Source organism: Osmia lignaria, chromosome 5 (genome assembly GCF_051020975.1).
Source record: "Osmia lignaria lignaria isolate PbOS001 chromosome 5, iyOsmLign1, whole genome shotgun sequence".
In the NCBI taxonomy this organism is placed as follows: Eukaryota; Metazoa; Arthropoda; class Insecta; order Hymenoptera; family Megachilidae; genus Osmia; species Osmia lignaria.
In genome coordinates, this window is record NC_135036.1 from 3,053,943 (window position 1) to 3,076,130 (window position 22,188).

The 22,188-nt window shown below is 35.2% G+C and overlaps 5 protein-coding genes across 8 annotated transcripts; 1 reads left to right on the forward strand and 4 right to left on the reverse strand.

Annotated features, from left to right (window-relative positions):
- Nucleotides 1-4,490: 4,490 nt before the first annotated feature.
- Sod1 (superoxide dismutase 1) lies at nucleotides 4,491-5,999 on the reverse strand. Of its 3 annotated transcripts, none has more exons than XM_034336644.2 (5): nucleotides 5,920-5,999; nucleotides 5,689-5,824; nucleotides 5,506-5,602; nucleotides 4,868-5,055; nucleotides 4,491-4,779 (listed from the first exon to the last, which is right to left on the reverse strand). In XM_034336644.2, exons 2-5 carry the CDS (start codon nucleotides 5,749-5,751, stop codon nucleotides 4,669-4,671), a joined length of 459 nt encoding a protein of 152 aa, XP_034192535.1. In that variant the 5' UTR covers nucleotides 5,752-5,824; nucleotides 5,920-5,999; the 3' UTR covers nucleotides 4,491-4,668. The 3 variants fall into 3 exon arrangements, with proteins under 3 accessions (XP_034192535.1, XP_034192533.1, XP_034192532.1); XM_034336642.2 differs by having other exon boundaries at nucleotides 5,689-5,830; XM_034336641.2 differs by lacking the exon at nucleotides 5,920-5,999 and having other exon boundaries at nucleotides 5,689-5,904.
- A 236-nt stretch (nucleotides 6,000-6,235) lies between these two features.
- LOC117609891 (NADH dehydrogenase [ubiquinone] 1 alpha subcomplex subunit 7) lies at nucleotides 6,236-7,264 on the forward strand. Its single transcript, XM_034336645.2, has 3 exons — nucleotides 6,236-6,501; nucleotides 6,826-7,004; nucleotides 7,080-7,264. Exons 1-3 carry the CDS (start codon nucleotides 6,433-6,435, stop codon nucleotides 7,141-7,143), a joined length of 312 nt encoding a protein of 103 aa, XP_034192536.1. The 5' UTR covers nucleotides 6,236-6,432; the 3' UTR covers nucleotides 7,144-7,264.
- Nucleotides 7,265-7,345: 81 nt separating this feature from the next.
- Nucleotides 7,346-17,515, reverse strand: Pi4KIIIalpha (phosphatidylinositol 4-kinase III alpha). 2 transcript variants are annotated; one of them, XM_034336634.2, is made up of 23 exons: nucleotides 16,815-17,515; nucleotides 15,679-16,072; nucleotides 15,094-15,608; nucleotides 14,703-15,018; nucleotides 14,504-14,566; nucleotides 13,886-14,110; nucleotides 13,627-13,813; nucleotides 13,313-13,523; nucleotides 12,961-13,209; nucleotides 12,529-12,881; nucleotides 12,028-12,460; nucleotides 11,859-11,966; nucleotides 11,582-11,788; nucleotides 11,233-11,509; nucleotides 10,490-10,982; nucleotides 10,284-10,419; nucleotides 9,868-10,200; nucleotides 9,513-9,800; nucleotides 9,213-9,440; nucleotides 8,777-9,123; nucleotides 8,438-8,714; nucleotides 7,950-8,356; nucleotides 7,346-7,837 (listed from the first exon to the last, which is right to left on the reverse strand). In XM_034336634.2, exons 1-23 carry the CDS (start codon nucleotides 16,902-16,904, stop codon nucleotides 7,612-7,614), a joined length of 6,363 nt encoding a protein of 2,120 aa, XP_034192525.1. In that variant the 5' UTR covers nucleotides 16,905-17,515; the 3' UTR covers nucleotides 7,346-7,611. The 2 variants fall into 2 exon arrangements, with proteins under 2 accessions (XP_034192525.1, XP_034192526.1); XM_034336635.2 differs by lacking the exon at nucleotides 14,504-14,566 and having other exon boundaries at nucleotides 12,028-12,448.
- A 147-nt stretch (nucleotides 17,516-17,662) lies between these two features.
- LOC117609887 (zinc finger HIT domain-containing protein 2) lies at nucleotides 17,663-19,219 on the reverse strand. Its single transcript, XM_034336638.2, has 5 exons — nucleotides 19,079-19,219; nucleotides 18,699-18,993; nucleotides 18,357-18,617; nucleotides 18,078-18,281; nucleotides 17,663-18,001 (listed from the first exon to the last, which is right to left on the reverse strand). The coding sequence occupies exons 1-5, from the start codon at nucleotides 19,126-19,128 to the stop codon at nucleotides 17,678-17,680; spliced, it is 1,134 nt and encodes a 377-aa protein (XP_034192529.2). The 5' UTR covers nucleotides 19,129-19,219; the 3' UTR covers nucleotides 17,663-17,677.
- LOC117609889 (uncharacterized) lies at nucleotides 19,016-20,377 on the reverse strand. The gene is made up of 3 exons (XM_034336640.2): nucleotides 20,003-20,377; nucleotides 19,777-19,906; nucleotides 19,016-19,703 (listed from the first exon to the last, which is right to left on the reverse strand). The coding sequence occupies exons 1-3, from the start codon at nucleotides 20,181-20,183 to the stop codon at nucleotides 19,397-19,399; spliced, it is 618 nt and encodes a 205-aa protein (XP_034192531.2). The 5' UTR covers nucleotides 20,184-20,377; the 3' UTR covers nucleotides 19,016-19,396.
- Nucleotides 20,378-22,188: the final 1,811 nt, after the last annotated feature.

The following is a 22,188-nucleotide window of genomic DNA, read 5'->3' on the forward strand; positions in this document are numbered from 1 at the left end:
ACAGGGCCTCTCCATCGGTGGTGCGCTTCGCGCGCTGGGATGCTCTCCGCAGACGATGGCAGTCCCTCTGGAGGTCGGCGATATGGAGCTCGTCTGGCACTGCGTGGCTTTCCGCGGCTCATCGACGCGTCGCACGCCTTATGGATGGCGTCCATGGTTGCGTCGACGAACCGCTCCAGCGATAGCCGGGTCCACGGTCCTCCGTCGGGCTGCGAAATGTTCTGCATCCCGACTTGGAGGGCCTCTTCGAAGACCTCCTTCTTGAGCGTTTGGAGGTTCCACCCTCGAACAGGGGGTGGAACCTTGCTCCGACTTCTTCTCCTGGCTATACGGAAAACCACATACTGGTGGTCACTCCCCGTGTAGTCCTCAATGACTCTCCACTCATCGACACGGGGGGCGACATCCTCAGAAGCCATCGTGATGTCGATGATGGTCTCCTGATAACCAAACCTCCGGAAGGTCGTGGACGACCCTCGGTTGAGGATCTCCAGGTTCCGGCGGGCCGCCAGTTCGACGACCAGCCTTCCCCTGGTGTCCGGTCTGGGCATTCCCCACTCGATCGCCTTCGCGTTGAAGTCCCTTCCGACAACACATCCGCCCTCCATTCCCAGGATGGTGTCTTCGAGGGCTTCAATCTTCTCGCGGAAATCCGCGATGCGGTCGTTAGGGGAGAGGTACACGCTTACCAGCGTCACCCCCTCTCCCTTTACCCAGACAAATCCGGCGCCTGCCCCGTGCGTCTGTACCCGGAATTTGGAAAGATCCGGGATCCAGATCGCAGCAGTTCCCAACGTGTCGGCGAACCACGTTGGTCCTTCTCGAGCGCGGTACGGTTCACTGAGCAGGAGAATATCGATCTCCTGTTCTCACCGCAGCTGCTCGAGAAGGGCGTCCGCGACTCGGCTCCGGTTAAGGTTGCCCTGGAGCATCTTAGCCATTACGTTTCTTGGCTTCGGCTAAAGCGTCGCGGTACGCCTTGCAGACGCCGGACCCTAAAACGTGCTGCAGGTCTGCGCCTTTGAGACCGTGGTCAGCACAGACCGCACACCTCGGGGTCTTCTGACAGCCATTAGCCGCATGCCCCTTATCCCCGCATCGGTAGCAGTTATTCTGCCGATCGGGGCCCCTACAGCCACGTGCCAGGTGCCCGTAGCCCAGGCACCTGAAGCACCTCATGACCGTGGTCCTCTTTCTGGGTCGGGATATGACCATACCGACCCTTAGACGACCGCAGTCCAGGAGTCTGGCCGCCGCCCGCTCCTCGAGCTCAATTATCGCGAGCTTTTGGCCCCGAGCGTTCTCCTTCGTTACGTGTACCCGCATGACTACGGCGGAGTCGCCCAATTCCACCAGCTGTGGTGAGGCAGTCGAGGTCCCTCAGCTCGATTGTCAACTATTACATTCTATTGTGGCGGCACTTCCTTTGATCACCCTATATGTCTAGAAGGGACGGTCGAGGCACGGCAGTTCAAAGGATGCCGCGAGTGAAAAAAGTGAACATGCAATAACGAGAATTTCACTATTAGTAATTTTCAACTTATTTTTATGAAAATTATACCATTGGATTATTGAGATCGTTCTGATTAAAATGAGTCCAAACACGACGTAAATCGGATCATATTTACGTTATCTAATAAATACATAAATCATAATGAATCATGTAGAGTAAATACAGTTCAAATTATATCGTGTTTGGACTGATTTTAATCGGAAAAATGTCAGCTATCCATTGGTGCTACAATTATAAAGGTAAGACGAAAATGACTGAAAATAAAATTTTCTTTACTGCATGTTTACTTTTTCCAGTCGCAGCATCCATTTGATGTACGTCTGTCTTCTTTCTTTTTATTGAATTCATTTTCTGCCCATCTCTACTGAGATTAGGTTTCACTGAACTGAGCTGAACTCGCTGCACTGAGGCATACTAGAAGTTAGCTCCCCACTTGTAAAATTATTAAGATTTGACAATTGTGCTGACTTGTGCTAGGTTTATGCTACATTGTGCTCGAATATTAAAATCGTAATATGAAAAATACGATGGAAAAAAGAAAAAACGATTTTTTAGGTCAGCCCTCCACTTTCCATGTATTTCAATTTTTCCAATTGTGCTAAGTTGTGCTAAAACACCGCTCTTAAAAAATGACTAAAAAAAATCTTACGATAAAAGAGACATTTCTAGTAATATGGAACATATTTAATATTATTATCCGTATGCTTTGTCTGACAAACACAATATTGTATATTTGAGTTGTACTAGATTAGCACAACTTAGCGCAACTTTCGATTCCTCCAGAACATCGATATAAATGGCACTTTACTCTTGTTCCCGATGCGTTGCGCTACAGTTTTCCATCCAAAACATACATTAGCAACCATCTGAGAGACATAATATTGTATATTTGAATTGTACTAGGTTAGCACAACTTACATTCGATTTCTCCAGAACATCGATATAAATGGCACTTCACTCTTGTTCGCGATTCGTCGCGCTACAATTATCCCAAAGCCCATATCTGTTTCCTTTTAAAATGGTATAAATGTACTTTGGCGACAGATTTTTCCCAGTTACAACCCAGTTTTCAACAACATTACTAAATTTTTCATATATACTTCTGAACTTGGTGCAATAGATTGTCCGGAAGAATCCGAAAGAATCTTATATTCCCCTACTAAAATTATATTTAACAGTTTCAACGCGTGTTGAGCCATAGTAGTGAAGCACTAAAATATATATTGAAAAACAATATATTAGAAAAAGTAAAAACTTTCGCAACTGAAACAACTATTTGCAGCGTTACGCTCGTAGGTACGTATTTACATAGAGCATTAGCTGAAAACGAAAGAACAAGGCGAAAGATTCGTGCATCGACGCATCGCGAACAAGAGTAAAGTGACGTTTATATCGATGTTCCGGAGGAATCGAAAGTTGTGCTAATGTAGCACAACTCAAACATACAATATTGTGTTTGTCAAACAAAGCATACGGATAATAATATTAAATATATTCCATATTATTATACTAGAAATATCTTTTTTATCGTAAGATTTTTTTAGTCATTTTTTGAGAGAGATGTTTTAGCACAATGTTAGCACAACTTAGCACAACTTAGCAGAATTGGAAAAATTGAAATACAGTAAAAGCTGGATATATGCAACAAAAGTTTGGCTGGATATATGCAACATCGCTATCCCCTCCACTTGGGGGGATTCCCCTAAGCCGAACCGAGCCTCTCGGCGAGGAAACCGTGTAATATGATCCGACCGTAATATCGGTGTGACTAATACTAATTGAACGATAAAACTTTTTTATTTTTAACTTTTTCTTAATGAAACATTTACTAACGCATTTGTGAGATTTTTCTGATTAAAATGGTACCAAACACGATATGATTTGAATTATATTTATTTATTAAAATAATAATAAAACTGTACATATGTATAAGGCAGGCCGTACACCAAAGATACAAAGATGCAACATGCAACATGCAACACGTCGCATGTTGTGTACGAACGTAGAATAGGTATCGCGGCACAGTACAAACGATTTGTACGAACGTAGAATAGGTATCGCAGCACGGTACAAACGATTTGTACGGACGCAGAATCGACACCAAGACTGGATATATGCAACGTCTGAGTCCCAATGTTTGTTGCATATATCCAGCTTTTACTGTACATGGAAAATGTGGGGCTGGCCTAAAAATCGTGTTTTTCCTTCCTCCATCGTATTTTTCATATTGCGATTTTAATATTCGAGCACAATGTAGCACAAATCTAGCACAAGTCAGCACAATTGCTAACTTCTAGTAGGGGGCTAACTTCTAGTAGGTTGTGCTGAGTGGTAGTGGAAGAGTGTGGCTGCGTTGTGGAAATTCAACCGAGCATTACTGTATGTATAAACAGGGTGTTCGACAACAGGTGGGTAAAATTTTAAGGGGTGATTCTAGGGATCAAAATAAGACGAAAATCAAGAATAACGGAATAGCGTTTGCGACTTTGTTTTTCAGTAATTAACTTTTAAATATTCGAGTAAACAGTGCCTGAAACCTGCAATCCGCCCAGCATCGACGACTGAACGTCAGGTCAGTAGGGGAAGGTACAGTCATAACCAAGAATACCTCGTGCTATTCTGTTTCTCGGTACTGCAGCATTCGGCTTCGATTTTTGGTTATGACTGTACCGACCCCTGCTGACCTGACATTCAGATGTCAGTGCTGGGCGGATTGCAGATTTCAGGCGCTTTTTACTCGAATGTTTAAACGTTAATTACTAGAAAACAAAGCCGCAAACGCTATTTCGTTATTCATGATTTTCGTCTTATTTTGATCCCTAGAATCACCCCTTAAAATTTTGCCCACCTGTTGTCGAACACCCTGTATATTTCTAACCATGCCTCATTAACCGTCATTTTCCTAGTCCGTTCAAATATTTATTCTCCTTACATGTTAATAGGTACTGGGTTACTTTCTGTAATTAATTTATGGGCATACTATAGTACTCAGTTTATTGAAAATTCAATATTGTACCATAGATTACATAGGTAAAATATCCGCGCTATAAGAAATTAGGAATGATATTTAAACTCATATTCTAACATTATATTAATAGTAATAACATGTATTATTCTTTATGTAGTATTAGAATATACATTTAGAATATATATATTTAAAGTTTTGCAATGCCAACAACTCCACAGGCAAGACGAGCTCCAGCATTTCCTGTGGTTTTTGATAACTCATGTCCACCTTTACCAAGATCATCTGGATCAGCATGAACCTGTTATTACATAAAATAAAAACAAGCTATGTTTATATACATGTATATATATACATGTAACATAAAATTTATTAGTTGTATAGTTTACCACAAGAGTTCTGCCAATTATGTTGTTTGGTCCTTGAAGCTGAATAATTTTATCAGTTATATTAACACTAGCAACTCCATCTGCACCTACTTCAATGTTTCCTAAATCTCCAACATGACGTACATCTGAATCAGGACCACCGTGATCTTTTCCTAACGGATTGAAGTGTGGACCAGCACTTGTACATCCTATCAAATTTAACATATATTGTATCAAATATTCAGTCAAATATACAGATAAGAATTATTTGGATTGAAAAAATCAAGCTAAGGTTTATCAATACAATACGATTGGAGTTGACACACAGGTCAACCTTTGATAAAACACAGGTATTAAAGGTCAAATATTAATGTTATATGAAGTTTCTTCTTATTTAAATGACATAAGAAAAATTGTAAACATTTATTGACTATTATTGATAATGTATACATTTTGTCTTCTCAATGAACAAAAATATTTACATATTTACTAATCGACCTCTAAAATTTATTTTTAAATATCATTAAATATCACCTTTATTAAATATCATCAATATATCTACCTAAGACTTATGAAATGTAAATTGTATTTCTGAACTATTTAAAGAAGTTTAATAGAAAATTACTTAGAATAATATACTCTAAAAATATCATACATACCATTAGTGTTATCGCCAAATTCGTGAATATGAAAACCATGCAATCCTTGCTTCAAACCGCATACCTGACCCGTGACCTTCACAGCAGGGCTATTGTCCTATTTAGTAATTAAATTACAAATAATATTAATGAAATAGTATTATAGAATATTACACGAAAACAATTATGGTAAAAGTCGGTTACCGGTTGTTCGAAGTACAGAGTGCCTTTGGCATCTCCTTGAAGAACGCACACGGCTTTAACCATTTTCGAAAACTTCGTATAGTCGAAACGACAGTCGCTACTAAAGTACAGCTCCACAGCAACAACTACCGCTAACCTACAACTTGTAATTATCGTTTTGCTGAATCACGAACGCAAATAAGCTGACGTATTGTACCTCTGGTACTTCAACCGATAAAATGATGACCTTACCGTTCAGATGAAATAATGGCGTATCACCGTATTACAAAAAATTGCGTTGAATGGGCATTGAAGATCATAAACGATGAATGGCAACCTCACCTAGGATTTTATGAAAATAAAAAGAACATTATATGTATATAAATAACTTTTTAATTTAATTTCCATGCTTCACATGTTATTACTACTTTACTTTTTATTAACTGTTTGGTACTTTTTGACAAACTTACATAGTAACATCATTTTAGGAAGTATTAATATTATTATTTTATAAATGATTTTCAATAGACTTATAATATAAAAATTCAGCAAATAATGTTACAATATGGTATATTTAATTTTAATTAAAATAAAAATCATAACTTTGAAAAAATATCCGATTCGTTCTATCGATAATCTTCAATGTATATCGAAAATTCGAGTGTAAGATGACAACTAACAGTAACAGTATTCAAGTTTAGTAGAGAAATTTGGTTATATTGTGACTTACACCGGGGGTGTTTTATTTATAATTAAATATTAAAAATGCCAGGGAAAATAGAGCATCGTTCGGTAACTCCTCTGTTAGCAGCATTTCGAAACATATTACGAGGTGTAAGTAATATTTCAACAATTTACTTAACCATTTCATATTACTTATTTTTTAGAAATTACATAATTTTTTGATTTCTGAAAAAATTGTATTCAAAACGTTTATTATACGTGCCATTAGCAATGCTCATTTAAATGAAGTTACGATTCTGTATGTTGAGTAGTGTACGAAAGCTACTGTGTTATTGATTAACTAAGTGTTAAATATTGTTATTTTAAGTTTTATACAAAACTATAATAGAATAAAGTGTATATATATACGAAAATATAAACATGAATAAAGGAACAGAATAACACATATTATCTGAGAAAAAATGCATATTGTAGAGACCTATTATAGAAGCACTAAGATTTGCGGATTGTCTTGCTGCACGTACTCAACCACCTCCGAATATACCTGGAGGGCCATATCATAAAACTTCAAAGGTGTATTATTTCACACGTGATGCTAGACGTCTTGTTCAACCACCTATAGAAGTGCTTGCACGTAAACAAATAGGAGCAGGGTAATTATATTTGATATTCTGTGTAATCTGTTACTATTATAGTCTAATGTGTAATACTTGTTATATTTATTTCAGGAAAGATGTTTCTACTGAAATGAAACACTGTACACCAGGTAAAATTTATATACCTGATAAATAAAATGTGATAAGATTATTGTGAACTTTGACTGTAGTACATAATAAATATCATAAGATAGATAAGAATTATGTGAATAATAATGTTTTTAAGATATATGTAAATTAATAAAGCGAAGGTTATTTAATTACTTTTCCTTTTAATGTTTAACCGATAACAGTACATACATAATAAATAGAGGAATGTTCTTCATGTACATGTTTTCTGCTCAATAGCAGATATACAGAACAATTTTTTAATTTATAATACATTATCATTACATACATACAAAGCATAATGCTTTCATAAAATTTATGTAAATCTAAGAATAACATTGACACTGAGGAATTTGTACAGATGGCAGATTTTACACTGCTGTATCTAACAATATAGTACACGATGTATGTACTTATTTAACAATCTTTGCAGAAATAACGAATTTCTCTGTTATGAACTAACAATTATAAACAGAAATTAATTGGAAACATTAATTTAATAAGGAATTTGATTTTGATAATACTGTATCATGTCATAAGTTTTCGTACGGAAATTGAGGTAGCTGTTACGTATTACATTGAGCATATAGGCCGCTGCTTCACGATCGGTAGCTGTCGGCACGAATCTACCGCGTAGAAGCTTTATTGTTTGTCCACGGAAACAAGGCAATCCGGTATCAAGCATAAGAGAAACCAGAGAAATAATTGCCTCTTGGTAGGGTCTATAAAACAACATTATAATTTGATTAAAACTTCTGTATAGAATATTAATATAAGAGAAATACATAAATTAGTTAATAGAATATCTCCAAAATTCTATCATGATATATTTACCTTACTGCAAGGAAAGCCTGTACACATAGTTCCATGAACCAACGAAAAGGTGCAGCCTCCATTTTACCGCCCATAACGAGCACCATCTCATCAGTCAGCTTAATATCCGGTTCAAAACCTAAATTACCTCCTGGCGAACTTTCAAACATGAATCCAAAATCGATATGTATAATGTGGCCTTCGGTATCTAACATAATGTTACCATTATGACGATCTTTTATTTGTAAAAGATACGTGATCACACTGTAAGCAGCCATGGATTTCACGAAATTTCGGCGTACGTTCTGAAATTCCTTTGTTGTTTCATCTCCGTAACGTGTTATGAAATACTGGTGCATATCAATATCAGTGGTTCGACCAAGTTGATCACGCGATGTTGCGTTTGGTACGCATTCTATAACACCACACTGAAATAACGGTTCATAGTTTAAAATTCAGTTCAGAGAAAATTGTATACTAAACTTTTTTTCAAAATTAAAATTATTTACCCCCGGTGCTGTAGCTACTACTCTATAGGGGAACAAAAATAAGTTTAAGCCAGCTTTTTCAAATATATTCTTGAAAATACTGATTACTTGTAGTGCCAACATATCTTGTCTAACATCGTCACCAACTTTAAAAATAGCAGCCTGCCACGTTTCTTTATCTGGTTCCCTTTTAATGTCAACTTTCCCATTAGCCGACACCGCTAATGCAATATTTTCTAATTCATTAATTCCATATTTTTGCACTTTAAAACGCGCCAAAAATGGAGCTTTCGCGGCACTGTAAATGATAATTATGTATTAAGTATCAAGATATCAAAACGTATAATAAATAAATAATACCTCTGCATAGGAGTTCCACTATTATAATCAATATCAACAACCATAGCTTCAGGATTAGATGGTAAATAGCAACCAGGTTGTACTTTGATTTGAGATAAAGCTTTCAAGCACGCTGCTTTACGTTCAGGACCTTTAGGAAATTGCCTTATATAACCAGAAATATTTGTAATCTTTTCGAAAAATTCGAATTCCCTTTCATAGAATTGCTTCGCTGGACCAGATAATGATCCTAAAATACTTTTCACTAACGAGTCCAATACATCATACAGAACAAGATCTTTTATTTGTTTATCTTCATCCATGTACATATTTGTATGCATATTCCAAATTAACTGATGTGCCACTACCTGTATAAAATAAATAATAACAATCATATTTTATAACAAGATACTAACTAATAGAGTAGCATTTACAAAATACTATTTTTAGTACTTACTTGAGAACGTTTAGCAATTTTTTTTATAAATTCTATCACATAACCCATAGTATCATGACGTACAGCTTGTACAAGTTGTGGTATATAGAATAGCACGGCATCTGCTGGATAACTACTTAGCACCTCTACTGCATACTGAGCAGAAATTGGATGATGAGGAAACTGACGAGAGAAATAAGCCAATGCTTGAATGGGCGATACTCTCTCCCACGTAAGCATATATACCAACTGAAATACATTGGATTAATAAATTAGGATCTTTTAATTGTACAAAACTGTTAATATTAAAACGTATCTTACTTCAGGTACGTCATTAAGTAATGTTTCTGTTGTAACAAGGTATTGTAAAGCTTCAGGAATATGCATAACCGGTACTGGTTTACTGCGAACGAGTCCACATACTTCTTTGATAATTATATCAGAATTTTTTAGTCGTACTGGTAAAAATACAGCAAAAACAGGACTAATCTCCCACGCGAGACGTGTATATTCACGCCACCGATCATTCATACCTTTAGCACGCCATTCTGCTATACTCGATTCACCTGAAAGTGCAAGCTCCTGTCTTCCACTAGGATTCCTCCATACCTGCAATTGAATCATAATTAACAAGAAATTTTACAGTAAAAATATCAAACATAGGAATTGAACGTACCAATAACATTTCTATTTCAACCGCCAACAGTTCAAGAATTAAATTTCTTTTCTTTATGTAATCTTTTACAAATACATTGGCGTTCATAACTCGTTTACTACGATTACTACGTTTACCCAATGTATTACTACTGGTCGACATTGGGACTGTATTAATCCATACACTTGAAGCTGTTTTGGAATATTCACTATTTGTTGTGTTTAAGGCTGTACTTAAGGAACCAATCGTTTCGCTAGGTCCAAAACCACCAGTCGGGCAGGACTGAGGAGTTGGCATTTCAAATTCACTTTCGTTACCAGTCATCACTAAATATTTTTTATCGCTATGCATAACCTATGATACAAAGGAGAAACTATAAGATGCCAAGGAAAAGTATTCGATTAAAGAGTATCCTTCATTGTGTTTATTCTATTCACCTGCCAGAAACGTATAAGCGTAACTAAATCCTCGCGTAATTGTTCAAGTTCTTGCGTCGGTACTTGACGATCTCTACAGAAATAATCCAAACAATTGCAATACACGCGTTCTCGTAGCACATTTTTGCTCAATGTCCTGAAAATCAAATTCATTGCCTATCCCTTTATTCATTAAGATATAGTGAGTGTTTCATCCTATACGAAACCTTGGTAAGATATCCCCTTGAAGAAGAAGTAGTCCGCAAGAGAGCAATTTAAATCGTACACCAACTGCAGCAACGTGACGACTCATTCCTGGCTCTTCACGAGAAGCACCGACAGTCATGGGTAGCGATCGATGCAGCAGGGTGACAATCATGTCGACTGTTTCTTGGCAACAATATTTAGCAGTTTCAATCAATTCCACGATAAAAGTAACCCAGATATCATGAGGTTTTACTTGTGGAGGATTTGGACCAAGCTTACAGCCCTCGTATACAGCCAATGGACTAACTTCCTCTTCGTCTGGAGCAAACAGACCCATTCTCTTATCAACGGTGTACTGCCATGCAACAAGCATTTCCTGCAAGAAACGTAGCTTGAGATCTGGCCGTACAGTGAGTATCCATTGCCAACATTCAACTGTCGTGGTCATAGCTGCTGGGGTAAATAATTCAATTTGTGAGGAAGCTACTGTGTGAAGCAAACGCCTGTGGATTCCTAAAAACACGAATTATAAATCATATAAATTATTAAAAAAATGGAGAGAATACATACAATATAATCTGCAAGATAAAATGAATCATTCGCAGGTCAAAGTGATTAACCCTATTTTTTGAATTTGTTAAAATTTTAGTACCATAGCACTCAATTGATGTTTAATTTTTTGTATTTTATCAATTTCTTTACATTTTGATTTTTTGAAGTTAATCGATTTGGCTAGTGAACGGTGCACATGATTATTAATTACCAGGCATAGAGATTAACAATGCAGTAGCACGCCAAAGAGCACTACGATGAGCAACGTCGTTTCGAGAACGACAAGCCATCCATACAGCATCGATTAATAGATCAACAACTTTGTTTCTACTTTCTTCAAAAGATATTTCAGAAGTGGAAGATTCAGTTTGCGCTAGTGACAACATTCCTGCTATTTCACCAGCGTATCGTGCTCGTGTCGACATCATCGATAGTAGCCACGAGCTGACTCCTTTTGGACCACGTGGACGTTTGTCTAATGAATTAGTCTAAAATAAATATTTCATTACGTTAATAATTAAAACACTTTAAGAGTTACATATTAGAAGAAATCATGTTACATTAGGTATAACTGAGGTGGGAACAGCTAAATCCACAAATTCAAGCACAGAGTCTGTAGACAAACATAAACCAGAATGATGCTTTAATCCAGAAGAGAGAATCTGATTTACATATTCTTGTAAATGTGATCTGGTGGCTTGGGGTGCCCACTTCATAGCTTCCTGTACTATGCCTTTACATCTTGCAGTGAAATCTTTAACTATGATCTGTATTACAAAATTGAATTTTAATTTCTGAAGGACTTACACTTTCTTTTTAAGTTACAAGTGATTATACCTCTCGTGCCTCAAGTGTGTCCATAAGTTCAATACTGTATAATGTCCCAGGTATTCGCAGAATTGGTGTTTCCTCGTTTGGATCAATTTGTAAGGAGAATGATAAAATCTATAAAAGTTGTTTCATGAAATACATTGATGTATACAGGTAGGATAAATAAAATTCGTACCTGTAATATGTCCAACATACTCCAAAGTACTTTGCAATTCCACAAAAGATGTGGAAAGGCATCTACCAACGCGCTAAGGTATTTATCTGCTATTCGTCTGATCTGCTTATGTACATGATTGAAATGCACCAGAAGAAATTGCGCATGATTTTCGAGTTCCTTCTCGCGTCTCTCATCTTTCGGCTTGCGCTGCATTACATCTTTGAATTTTACAAACACGGAATCAGCGACACAGCATATGCATTGCCACATTCCGCTCTTTTCCTTTTGCAAATCGGTATCGCATAAATATTCCATTATCGGTTGCAAACTTGGCTCAGGACTATTTGCCACTCTTAATGTCTCTAACCAATACACTGATAACAAATAGGTGCATTGGGCAAATTGTAATTTTGTCACGTACTGCGATATGTCGTTGGTCCTATGAAAAAAACTACATCGACTATTGTTCTTTAATGGGAATTTATAAAATAAAAAAGTAAAGGCAACAGTGGTATTTACCGAGTATTCAACTTTAACACTTGACTCCTTAATTCCTGTAATTCGTTTAAAGAAACGCTGTCGTTGCGCACGGCTGAAGTGTATTGCAATTCTCTCATCTCGAGTCGTGCACTGGTTTGAGATATCAGATACGGTGATTTAACAGCGATTTCTTTAACGCCTTCGTACCATTCTGCAGGCCATAATCTGGATGCTTGATCTCCAGCAAAACCCATCACGACACAATAAAGCCAAAAGTCTTTGAAAAGCTTCAAAAGTCTCTTCTGTGGATGCCTGATCGGTGGAAGTCGTCTTACTAATATAGCGATTACAGGAATGAGTACACCCAAATTTCCTGCACTGGTTGCCGCCTTCTAAAATACAATGAATCAATTTAAATCAAGTTCTATAAGATATTACATAATTATTATTCAAACTGTTCATTTTGATTACCGTAACCGTGACATTTGCTTTATCGCTGGCACGTTTACCCTCTAATCCAAGTTGAACAAAAAGTTCGAGCAAGTGAAGCAGTAAATCGTTTAATTCTGTTTCACCTTGTAAATTTGCAGCTATGTTAGCAAGAGCGTTCGTGACTGCTTTAGCTACGTGACAGTACTGTTTACGATCATCGTTCGACGCGTATGTTGCAGTACTCGAACCCAAAGACATAGAGAACATCTGCATGATGCCTTCGTAAATCTGAAAAATTTCAATAATTTCAAAACCCTATTCTTTTGTACAACATGCGAAAATCTTCGCAATTGATTCAGTAATACTGAATCTAATTAATTTTAAACTCAACCTTTGACTCGCATTTTGCGATGATCATGCATCCTAACTGATCGACGATTAGAAAATCAAGATCGCTCGGGGTACGGCAAAATAATTGCTGAAAAAATGGAAATATTGTGCGCATAGTCTTTGGGGTGTCTTTCAATGCAACGGCAACGTGTCCCAACATGATTACTATGTTTTTTGAAATTAATTCGCTATTTGATCTGTCATCAGATTCACTAAAATTATTGAAACAAATAATTCAGCCATGGTAAAAGCTAAGATATAAAATTAAAGAAACTGATTAAGACTGGTATAAATTGTGAAAACTTGTGACAATACCCGTCGCATATATCAGCAGCAAATAATCTATTCGAGACACTAGCGACCAGTGCCGGCACACAATCGGGGTTAACAGAATGGGCTGCTTCTAAAGCAATGCAAAGATTTCCAATAGCTGCATCTCGTAATTTTTCAAAGGCTGTGTGTATCGATGACGTAGTTTGTTTTGGATCATGCAGATCTTTTCCTATAAAAACAAATTTATTTCATTAATTACATGTGATGCAAGATCTTACATTAACTAATCATTTTATATTACCTTTATCAGTTCGTTGACGGTGTAATTTAAGAAGTATAGGTGAGGGTACAACAAGGAAATCTCTGAGATAATATATAGAAGTACTTGCTATGTTGGGAAACTTCTGTGCTAGTTTTCCTAATCCTTCAAGGCAAACCATTAGCAAAGGCATATGCGCCAGCACCAGTTTTGGTCCATGATTAGAGTTAATTTTTTCAACTAAACGACTGCATAAACTATCAGCACCTGCAAGAAATTTCAATTACATAAACATTGTCCACAAATATAAATTAATAATCATAGATGGGTTGAGAAACTCTTGTTAATTCTAAAAAATCCTGCCAGGTAGTGAAGAAATTCGTATGAAAATTAATGTTATACTTCGAAACGTTGTGAAAATGATTTTGCCTACATAAGTAAAAACTCATTGATTGTTCTTTTTTTTTCTTCTTGCAAACAGTTAGAACAAGGTACAAAGATTATACGTTTAGTGGAATAATATTAGACCAACAAGGTTAACGGGAGATCCGCGTTAACTCACTGTTAGGTCATAAGGCGTATTCGTTAGTTAAAACTATTGAAAGTTATCATAGATATAGGATAATCAATCGAAATGCAATATTAGCTAAATTCGAATACCATCGCCAATCAGCATGGAACCGATATCTGCAAATAGCGCAGATATATCATACTGGTTTCTCACTGTAAAAATAACGCAATGATAGATAATCCTACCAATATAGATTTTCATTTAATTTATCATTTTCCTATTCTAATATATTCTATTGCTTTTCGAAAATGTATATAGGCGTTGTTCGACAATTTTAATTTTGCTTACCGGTTTCATCGCCAATCGCCCAAACAAGGAGATCAACGCAAGCAGAATTAGCCATAACATTTACTTTAAATCTATTTACAGTTCGAAAATTAGTATCCATGTCTTCGCGCTCGCTCGCGTCATGTTGACGTGATTGTAATTCCGTCTGGCCGGATAAAAAGAGGCCCTTTACAAATTCTTGCACATCCTTTGTGAAAGGCGCTGGCAAATCCCGTTGATTTTGCAACAATTCTCTTAAAAGGGCAACCATTACTAAATTCATTGTCTCGTTAAATGTTCTATAAGGAAATATCTGCACCTGTCCAGAGTTATAAACCTAAAAAGATTGTAAATAATTAGATAAATATAGTAACAGAATAGTAAGATTTTATCATATAATAGTGAAACTGACTTGTTGAGCTTCTTCGTCAAGAAACATTAAAATCTCTTTAGTAAGTAATTTCTTTGCTAAAGCCAGTACACTTTGCAAATGAACTACACTGAAATGCATCCCAGCTCTCCTTTCAGGACTTTCGTTGCACCTCATTTGAGGGAACTGATTAAAACTTGATCCGTATCTGCTAAAAAAATATGTGACTGGATCGTAAGGTACCGATGTGTATGAATTTAACGATGGTCGTTTGTCACAGGGGTTATCGTGATCTCCGATTAATAGGCTCGGTGCGTTATCGATATTTGGATGAGGATTTAAATTGCCACTTAAAGAGCGTGGAATAATTGGACGAAAGTTTGAAAAACTATATTGTTTCTTATCTGACGTTGCACGTGTTTCTGTGTTTGGTATTGTTAGAGGTGGCGTTGGTTTTGGAAAAATACGACAAAGAAGAGGTGGGTCTGTAGAGGCAAAACGACCCATTGATCGAGCTAGACCGATTAAAACTGGAACTATACATTTGCATAATGACACTGAAAGAAGTAAAAACAAAATTAATATTGTATGGAATCAAATAAAGGAATAATAAGACAAAGTACTTACATTTTGCTTGCATTCCTCTACTCCCATTCTGATCTTTGTATCCCCTTATAAGATTTGTTAACACTGCCAATATTTCTACTTGAGTAGAAATGATTTCTTCGCGCACAGCCTCACATCTGGCTGCCACATCACTAAGCAACGTGTTCAAGCAAAAGCTAAAACGTTCAGCAACAGGGATACGCTCACTGGGTGAACATTTGACCTCGTCCAGCCAAACAGCTTTTGGAAGGCCACGCAGTAAGCGCAGAAGATAAGGCAATATCCGATCTCGATGTTGTAAACCAGATTCCAAAAAATATATTCCCAGGGCAATGGTTGCATCTTGACCTCTTTGATCCAGCCGATATATACCTTGAGCAGATTCTTGTGGGCATAACTTGAATAGTTGCATCACCTATATTAATCAAAATCATATTTAATATTTATTAAAACAAGATTATTTTGTTCTCAATAATTATACAACAATAATAATAACAGAAGTTTAAAAAAAGTTTCTAACTATTTAACTATTATGTTTAATTTAATAATAATTTTGTAGATATGTTTATATCATATTAAAAAGGTATATTAAATATTCACATAATGTATTTTGTAACAAGAATTGTTACTTTATTTAAATTAAATATACATAAAAACAATAATACAAAATAATACATTATTAAAATTAAAAATAAATTGCTATGTTAGTCAATTAATTAGAAAAATCATTTTTCCCAATTTGCATGCATATATGTATGGGTTTGAAATTAAAATCAAATACTATAAATTAAACATAAGAAGAACATTTACCCGACAATTTATTCATGTACAGAAATATAAACGTTTTATGAATTTCAAAAACAGTTCCATAAACTGAGAGTTATGTATAAGACATGTGTCAAAATGCATTTATTTACAAATGTAGTGACATTAATTATTAATTGGAAACGTCTTATTAGTGTATAAGTGAACCAGTAAATTGTCCTTCGAATTATATCATAAGATGACATATCAGGATCAGCTGATACGTCCTTACGATTAACCTAATCCTGATTAAGCAAATGTCAAACGTTGAGCAACGTGTGAATGTGATAAAAATATTCTATTAATATACAATTAGTAATCAGTCTGCTTTAAGTTAGTAAACGTCGACGTACCTTTTCCCATGGGGTAGGTTTGATTGCCGCCAGACATCTAGCTAAATGTTGAACGGCTTTCGAGAAAAACAACCTCTCGTCTGCCACCATTTTCCCCACTGACCACTGTATGTACCAAAGAGTAGATACTTAAGAGTTATTCTTTGACTGTACTTGTACATACATATCCATGTACCCTTCCCGTAAATCGGATCTCCTCTCTTTATTTGAGATATCGATTTCTCGAAGTTCAAGTTCAAATTGGTAGCGCTTTTTTTGTATAATAACCCCGTTAGCTGAACTTTACTTTAGCGGACACAAAATTATCCACTTTTTTCTCCTCAATCTAATAGTTTTCGATGCGTAGAATCCAAAAATGCCGGTTTTAACTGTCGAAATGCAGCGGTTTAAAACTTATGAGCGTGTAAAGTTTGACACTTTTAGTGCATTTGCTACGTTACTGCAACGCCATATTGGTTTCTTGTCCAATGAACGGTGTTGCTAGCTGCAGGCAGCAGGTGCCGACCATTTTAGTAGGTTTAGTCGTTTAGTCAAACCGAAAATTTGATGTTGTCCGAGTTAGTTAGGTTTATATTTATCTTAGAGAGAGAGAGTATAGCCCATACATTTGCTTATTACTTCTACTGTATCAATTTTATGAGTAATTTAAATACAGCTAGTAATGGAATCCGTACCCAACAAAATTTACTGTCCCCTAAAGTTTAACCGTGCCGTTTGGTATTGAAGAGAACTGTAAATCATTTAAATCAACGAAATCAAAAACTCGTTTTTGACACTTGACCGGTCATTTTATAATTTTCAATGAATTTTCGACATAGAATTTTTATTTATCAAAATTTATATTTATTTCAACTATAAACTATTCATGTGCACATCTTTAAATGGCAACTTTTAGTCCATGACAAGTAGTATTCTAATTTTTTACAGTATAAAAGCAAAACTTTCTTTGACAAATTTACATTATTTATATTATATCTTTGCGCAAATTTTATTGAAAATTCTTTGTTCTCATTTTTATTTGTATGTTTGGATATTGATTCTTTAGTTGCTGTAAATAATCTGTATAACTCAGAAAGGGCAACAGCAATATAGAGATATTTGTTTTTCTGATCTGGTCCTTGCATTATTAAATTCCCAGCTTCTTGAACGGCCGATAAAGTTCGTTCATCATGTGGTAACCAATCACACTAAAACAATAATGTTTTTAATGTTTTTAATCTTTAATCAATACATATCGAAAATTTTAACTACCAGATTACTTACACTGATGATATTGTGAACAATAGAAGCTATTGCTGACTCTGCTGTTTCATAAACTGTATTCAGTTTCATGTTATTACAAAGGTCAAGAAAGACAATTGTAGCTTCTATTGGACAACTTAAATAATCCCCATTATAATAATTTGCTATGTATGCATATGTATATATTACGTTCATTATGTTATAATTAATTTTTGAAGAAGCTTTCTACAATAGATGAAACATTATTTCCATTATTTATGATGAAATTATTCTATTTGAAAAACTCATTTTGTATATTACCTGTAATTCATTAAATATTGGAACATCTACTATGGAAGGACGTTGCTTTGTTTGCTCATCATCTTGCTGATCTATATCTTGAACAAGTTTCCTTTTAACATGGTATGTCCACCATGGAATCCACTGAGGCAATAATTTCTCGATTTCACCATTTTTTACTAAAGCTTCAAATTCTTGTCTCTCAGCATCAGTTAATGCAGACCATACTTCATCCGCATTATCCAAATTTACTTCATGTAATCTTTTTCCTAAATCTGGTACCTGGAAACAACCAATAGAGTATATTAAACAGAATTTAGGAAAGAAATATTTGATTAGCATAAATATAGTTTTTTTTTCTACGTCTTCATCATCTGAATCCAGCTGTTCATTTAGCTCTTCTCCTTCTTCTTCTTCTTCTTCATCACCTGCTAAGAAATTAGTGTTTCTTAAATCCTGCTCGTGTACCCTTTTAAGAATTTCAAGCATTTTCTTTCTACTTTCTGGATCGTTTTCTTGAGATTTTAATTCTTCTTGTATACACTGTTTATAAAAACTCTCTGAACATTCTAAATGAGTTTCTGATTTATAACAATCAGTACTACAATATCCTATTTCACATCTTGGACAAGTATATAAACGAGGACGAGTGTTACACCTAAAATTAGAGTAAAATACTATTTGATATTTAATTCTGGACTGTTTATTAACACAAATTTTGAGGTTAGGATCATAAAACGTACAATTTACAAACGTTATCCGGATTCGTTGCACTTGTTCCTGGCTTGTTCATTATTCTGCTATAAATGTATTTAAAATTTTAAACATAAAAACCATTAATATTTATTTATGTATCAGTATAACAGATTTCAAACAGAGTACGTTTTTTACGTCGGATTCTTCGTAACAGTACGATGTATAATAATTTTCAATCTGATTATAAATTCATATATAGAAAAAAAATATTATACTTTAAAATTTCGGGTCTTATGTACAAAATCATTTATTTTTATGCTTTACAAGTAGGTTTGAAATGAATAAATGCAAAACCTAATCTAGAACTAAGATTTTTCCACTAAAATACCACTCTTCAGTCTCTTATATTGGAATTCAGGTTCTTTTCGTTTACTTGTCCAAGCTTTAGTTTCTACTTTTGATAATATCCATTCAGGATCTACAGCAACCTCCTTGCATTTTATATAATTTTCTTCATCATCTATGGTGGTTTCGATTTTCCTTTTTTGAGATTTTTCAACTTCTTTTTCAGTTACTACACATGTAATGGAGGAATTAAGCAATTTAATACCCAAATCATTTCCTTTCTCATTTATAATATCATCTTCAACTTTGTTGTTGTCATCAACAGAGCTAAAAAAAGAGATTGTTATTATACAAATTATGAGTATTCAATATAAACATAATATTATTGAAAATAATGTACTTCTGTAGTATTTCATTCAGTTTCTTTGCAACATAATTTTGAAATGTTGGAGTCACACCAAAATTTGAAAATTCATTCTGTTTTTCCTCCACATTTTTTCTTAGGCTTTTAGCAGGATGTTTACTTTGTTCTATTTTATTTATGAATAAAAGATATTAATTAAATTATATAATAAAGAGTAAAAAGCTATACATACAGTAAGTAAAAGTAAGGTTATAACACTTACTTTGCCCATAAGTGGTTTTAGAAGTTTCAGACTTCTTTGTAGAAAAACTAGTATTTTCAAACAATTTATGATCTGTCGCTTCTTTTAATGCATTTTGTAATTCTTCATCTTCAGAACTACTAAAATCATTCCTGTTTTTTTTCACCGTCATTTTAAATAATTTGATACTGTATATATACATATATGTATGTACTGATATGTACTCTGACGAGGGGAACTACCCAAGTGTTACGCTCACTTATTAATGAAACTTTGCCACCTTGTAGAGCTCGTCGCCCTGAACACGCCTATACCCCCTTTTGGGGGCAGACGGCTAATTGTTTAAAAGATATTAACAATTAAAGTTAGTTACTACTTACATTGAGAAGCATGACAAACTAACACACATAAATGCTTAGCTCCGCGGTAAAACGCTTGACTCACAATCTAACTGTCCACGGTTCAAGTCCATGGTTCCGAACTTTTTTTTTCTTTTTCTTTTTAATGATAATTTGTCTCTTTTTGAATAACTATTACAACTGTGCTATAATCATTGCATTTATTAATAGGTAATTAATTACATGTGCTGAAATTTTTATAGAATTTAAGTTATCTTTTCTATCCAATGCGTACATTAACACCCTTACCGCATTCAAAATTTACTAGCGTTTATTTGTTATTATACACACACAATTAATTTCCATAAAATACGAATATAATTTCTGTCCTATTGTTTTGGATTCTTCACTAATGTCTTCTGCGTCTTCTTCTAATGTTGTAAATATAAATTATAAATTTGCACAGTAGTATAAATGAATGTAACTAAATAAATATAATTAAATAAATTGAACTTGTAAAAACAAATAATAACAAATAAACGCGTGTAAATTCTGAATCCGGTAAGGGTGTTAATGTACGTATTGGATAGAAAAGATAACTTAAATTCTATAAAAATTTCAGCACATGTAATTAATTACCTATTAATAAATGCAATGATTATAGCACAGTTGTAATAGTTATTCAAAAAGAGACAAATTATCATTAAAAAGAAAAAGAAAAAAATAGTTCGGAACCATGGACTTGAACCGTGGTCAGTGAGATTGTGAGTCAAGCGTTTTACCGCGGAGCTAAGCATTTATATGTGTTAGTTTGTCATGCTTCTCAATGTAAGTAGTAACTAACTTTAATTGTTAATATCTTTTAAACAATTAGCCGTCTGCCCCCAAAAGGGGGTATAGGCGTGTTCAGGGCGACGAGCTCTACAAGGTGGCAAAGTTTCATTAATAAGTGAGCGTAACACTTGGGTAGTTCCCCTCGTGAGTTGCATTGAACTTGTCGCAGTGAAGTTGGCTACAAATTTACTAACACATTCACGCCGCGTCGGTTAGTCGATCTCGTCCATCGTCTCACCAACGCAGCGTGGATGTGTTAGTGAATTTGTAGCCAACTTCATTGCGACAAGTTCAATGCAACTCAGTGTACATATGTACATGTATACTGTATAGTATGCATCATAGTGTCCATTCATCTAGTGAAAAAGCATTAAAGGGGAAAGTGCCCCTACCACCGGGTCACGCGCGAGCGTAGAGCCATTATGCCTCGTTCGTATGAGAAATACCTTTGTATTTCAGGAGAAAAGAAATTTTTTCATATAAATGCTTAGTCGGAGACGCGAGGCAGTTCATTCCTCAACGAGTAAAATATATAACCAGCACGATTAGAAACTCGGTTGTCGAAATAATTAATCGCGTCGAGCCTCAGACGCCGAAACTGGCTCCCTTCGCCCTGTAGGATGGTGCACGAAACTGCGAACGTATACTGTGATTCCGTACCGAACCGGAAGCTGCATAAGAGCCTCTCTCTCGCACTATAACTTCCGTCCTTGTTTCACCCCATTTCACTCTGACTCTACGAAATATAAGGGTACGGTCCGTTTTTATTCTGTTGTTTGCAGATGGTAACTGATATAAAAAGGTTTTTGGGACAATTATTGTTGTTCTTAATCCCATTTATCGTTTTCTTTAATCAAAAGCTCATATTTATTAATCCGATTAAATGTTATTATAAACAATTATTTTTTACATTATATTCTTTTAACATTTGTATCTAAAATAGTAATTCACGTTAATTAAGATTGATTACTATTGAATACAAATGATTTTAAAAATTATCTGTTACCTACATGTAGAAAAAGTGGAGAGGAACGA

What these genes read in the sequence shown, in the direction of transcription:
- LOC117609889 (XM_034336640.2), bottom strand. Translation starts at nt 20,183, where the DNA reads ATGTATATATACAGTATCAAATTATTTAAAATGACGGTGAAAAAAAAC. An exon ending in TAAAACCACTTATGGGCAAA is followed by an intron (nt 19,907 to 20,002) that starts GTAAGTGTTATA and finishes TAAATAAAATAG; the next exon opens with AACAAAGTAAACATCCTGCT. An exon ending in CTGAATGAAATACTACAGAA is followed by an intron (nt 19,704 to 19,776) that starts GTACATTATTTT and finishes CTCTTTTTTTAG; the next exon opens with CTCTGTTGATGACAACAACA.
- Pi4KIIIalpha (XM_034336634.2), bottom strand. Translation starts at nt 16,904, where the DNA reads ATGGTGGCAGACGAGAGGTTGTTTTTCTCGAAAGCCGTTCAACATTTA. An exon ending in CCACCTCAGTTATACCTAAT is followed by an intron (nt 11,510 to 11,581) that starts GTAACATGATTT and finishes TATTTATTTTAG; the next exon opens with ACTAATTCATTAGACAAACG. An exon ending in AGTGGAACTCCTATGCAGAG is followed by an intron (nt 8,715 to 8,776) that starts GTATTATTTATT and finishes TATCATTTACAG; the next exon opens with TGCCGCGAAAGCTCCATTTT.
- LOC117609887 (XM_034336638.2), bottom strand. Translation starts at nt 19,128, where the DNA reads ATGAACAAGCCAGGAACAAGTGCAACGAATCCGGATAACGTTTGTAAA. An exon ending in TGGATTCAGATGATGAAGAC is followed by an intron (nt 18,618 to 18,698) that starts GTAGAAAAAAAA and finishes GGTTGTTTCCAG; the next exon opens with GTACCAGATTTAGGAAAAAG. An exon ending in TTGTTCACAATATCATCAGT is followed by an intron (nt 18,002 to 18,077) that starts GTAAGTAATCTG and finishes TTATTGTTTTAG; the next exon opens with TGTGATTGGTTACCACATGA.
- Sod1 (XM_034336644.2), bottom strand. Translation starts at nt 5,751, where the DNA reads ATGGTTAAAGCCGTGTGCGTTCTTCAAGGAGATGCCAAAGGCACTCTG. An exon ending in ATTTGGCGATAACACTAATG is followed by an intron (nt 5,056 to 5,505) that starts GTATGTATGATA and finishes TAAATTTGATAG; the next exon opens with GATGTACAAGTGCTGGTCCA. An exon ending in TAATTGGCAGAACTCTTGTG is followed by an intron (nt 4,780 to 4,867) that starts GTAAACTATACA and finishes ATGTAATAACAG; the next exon opens with GTTCATGCTGATCCAGATGA.
- LOC117609891 (XM_034336645.2), top strand. Translation starts at nt 6,433, where the DNA reads ATGCCAGGGAAAATAGAGCATCGTTCGGTAACTCCTCTGTTAGCAGCA. An exon ending in TTCGAAACATATTACGAGGT is followed by an intron (nt 6,502 to 6,825) that starts GTAAGTAATATT and finishes TGCATATTGTAG; the next exon opens with AGACCTATTATAGAAGCACT. An exon ending in CGTAAACAAATAGGAGCAGG is followed by an intron (nt 7,005 to 7,079) that starts GTAATTATATTT and finishes TATTTATTTCAG; the next exon opens with GAAAGATGTTTCTACTGAAA.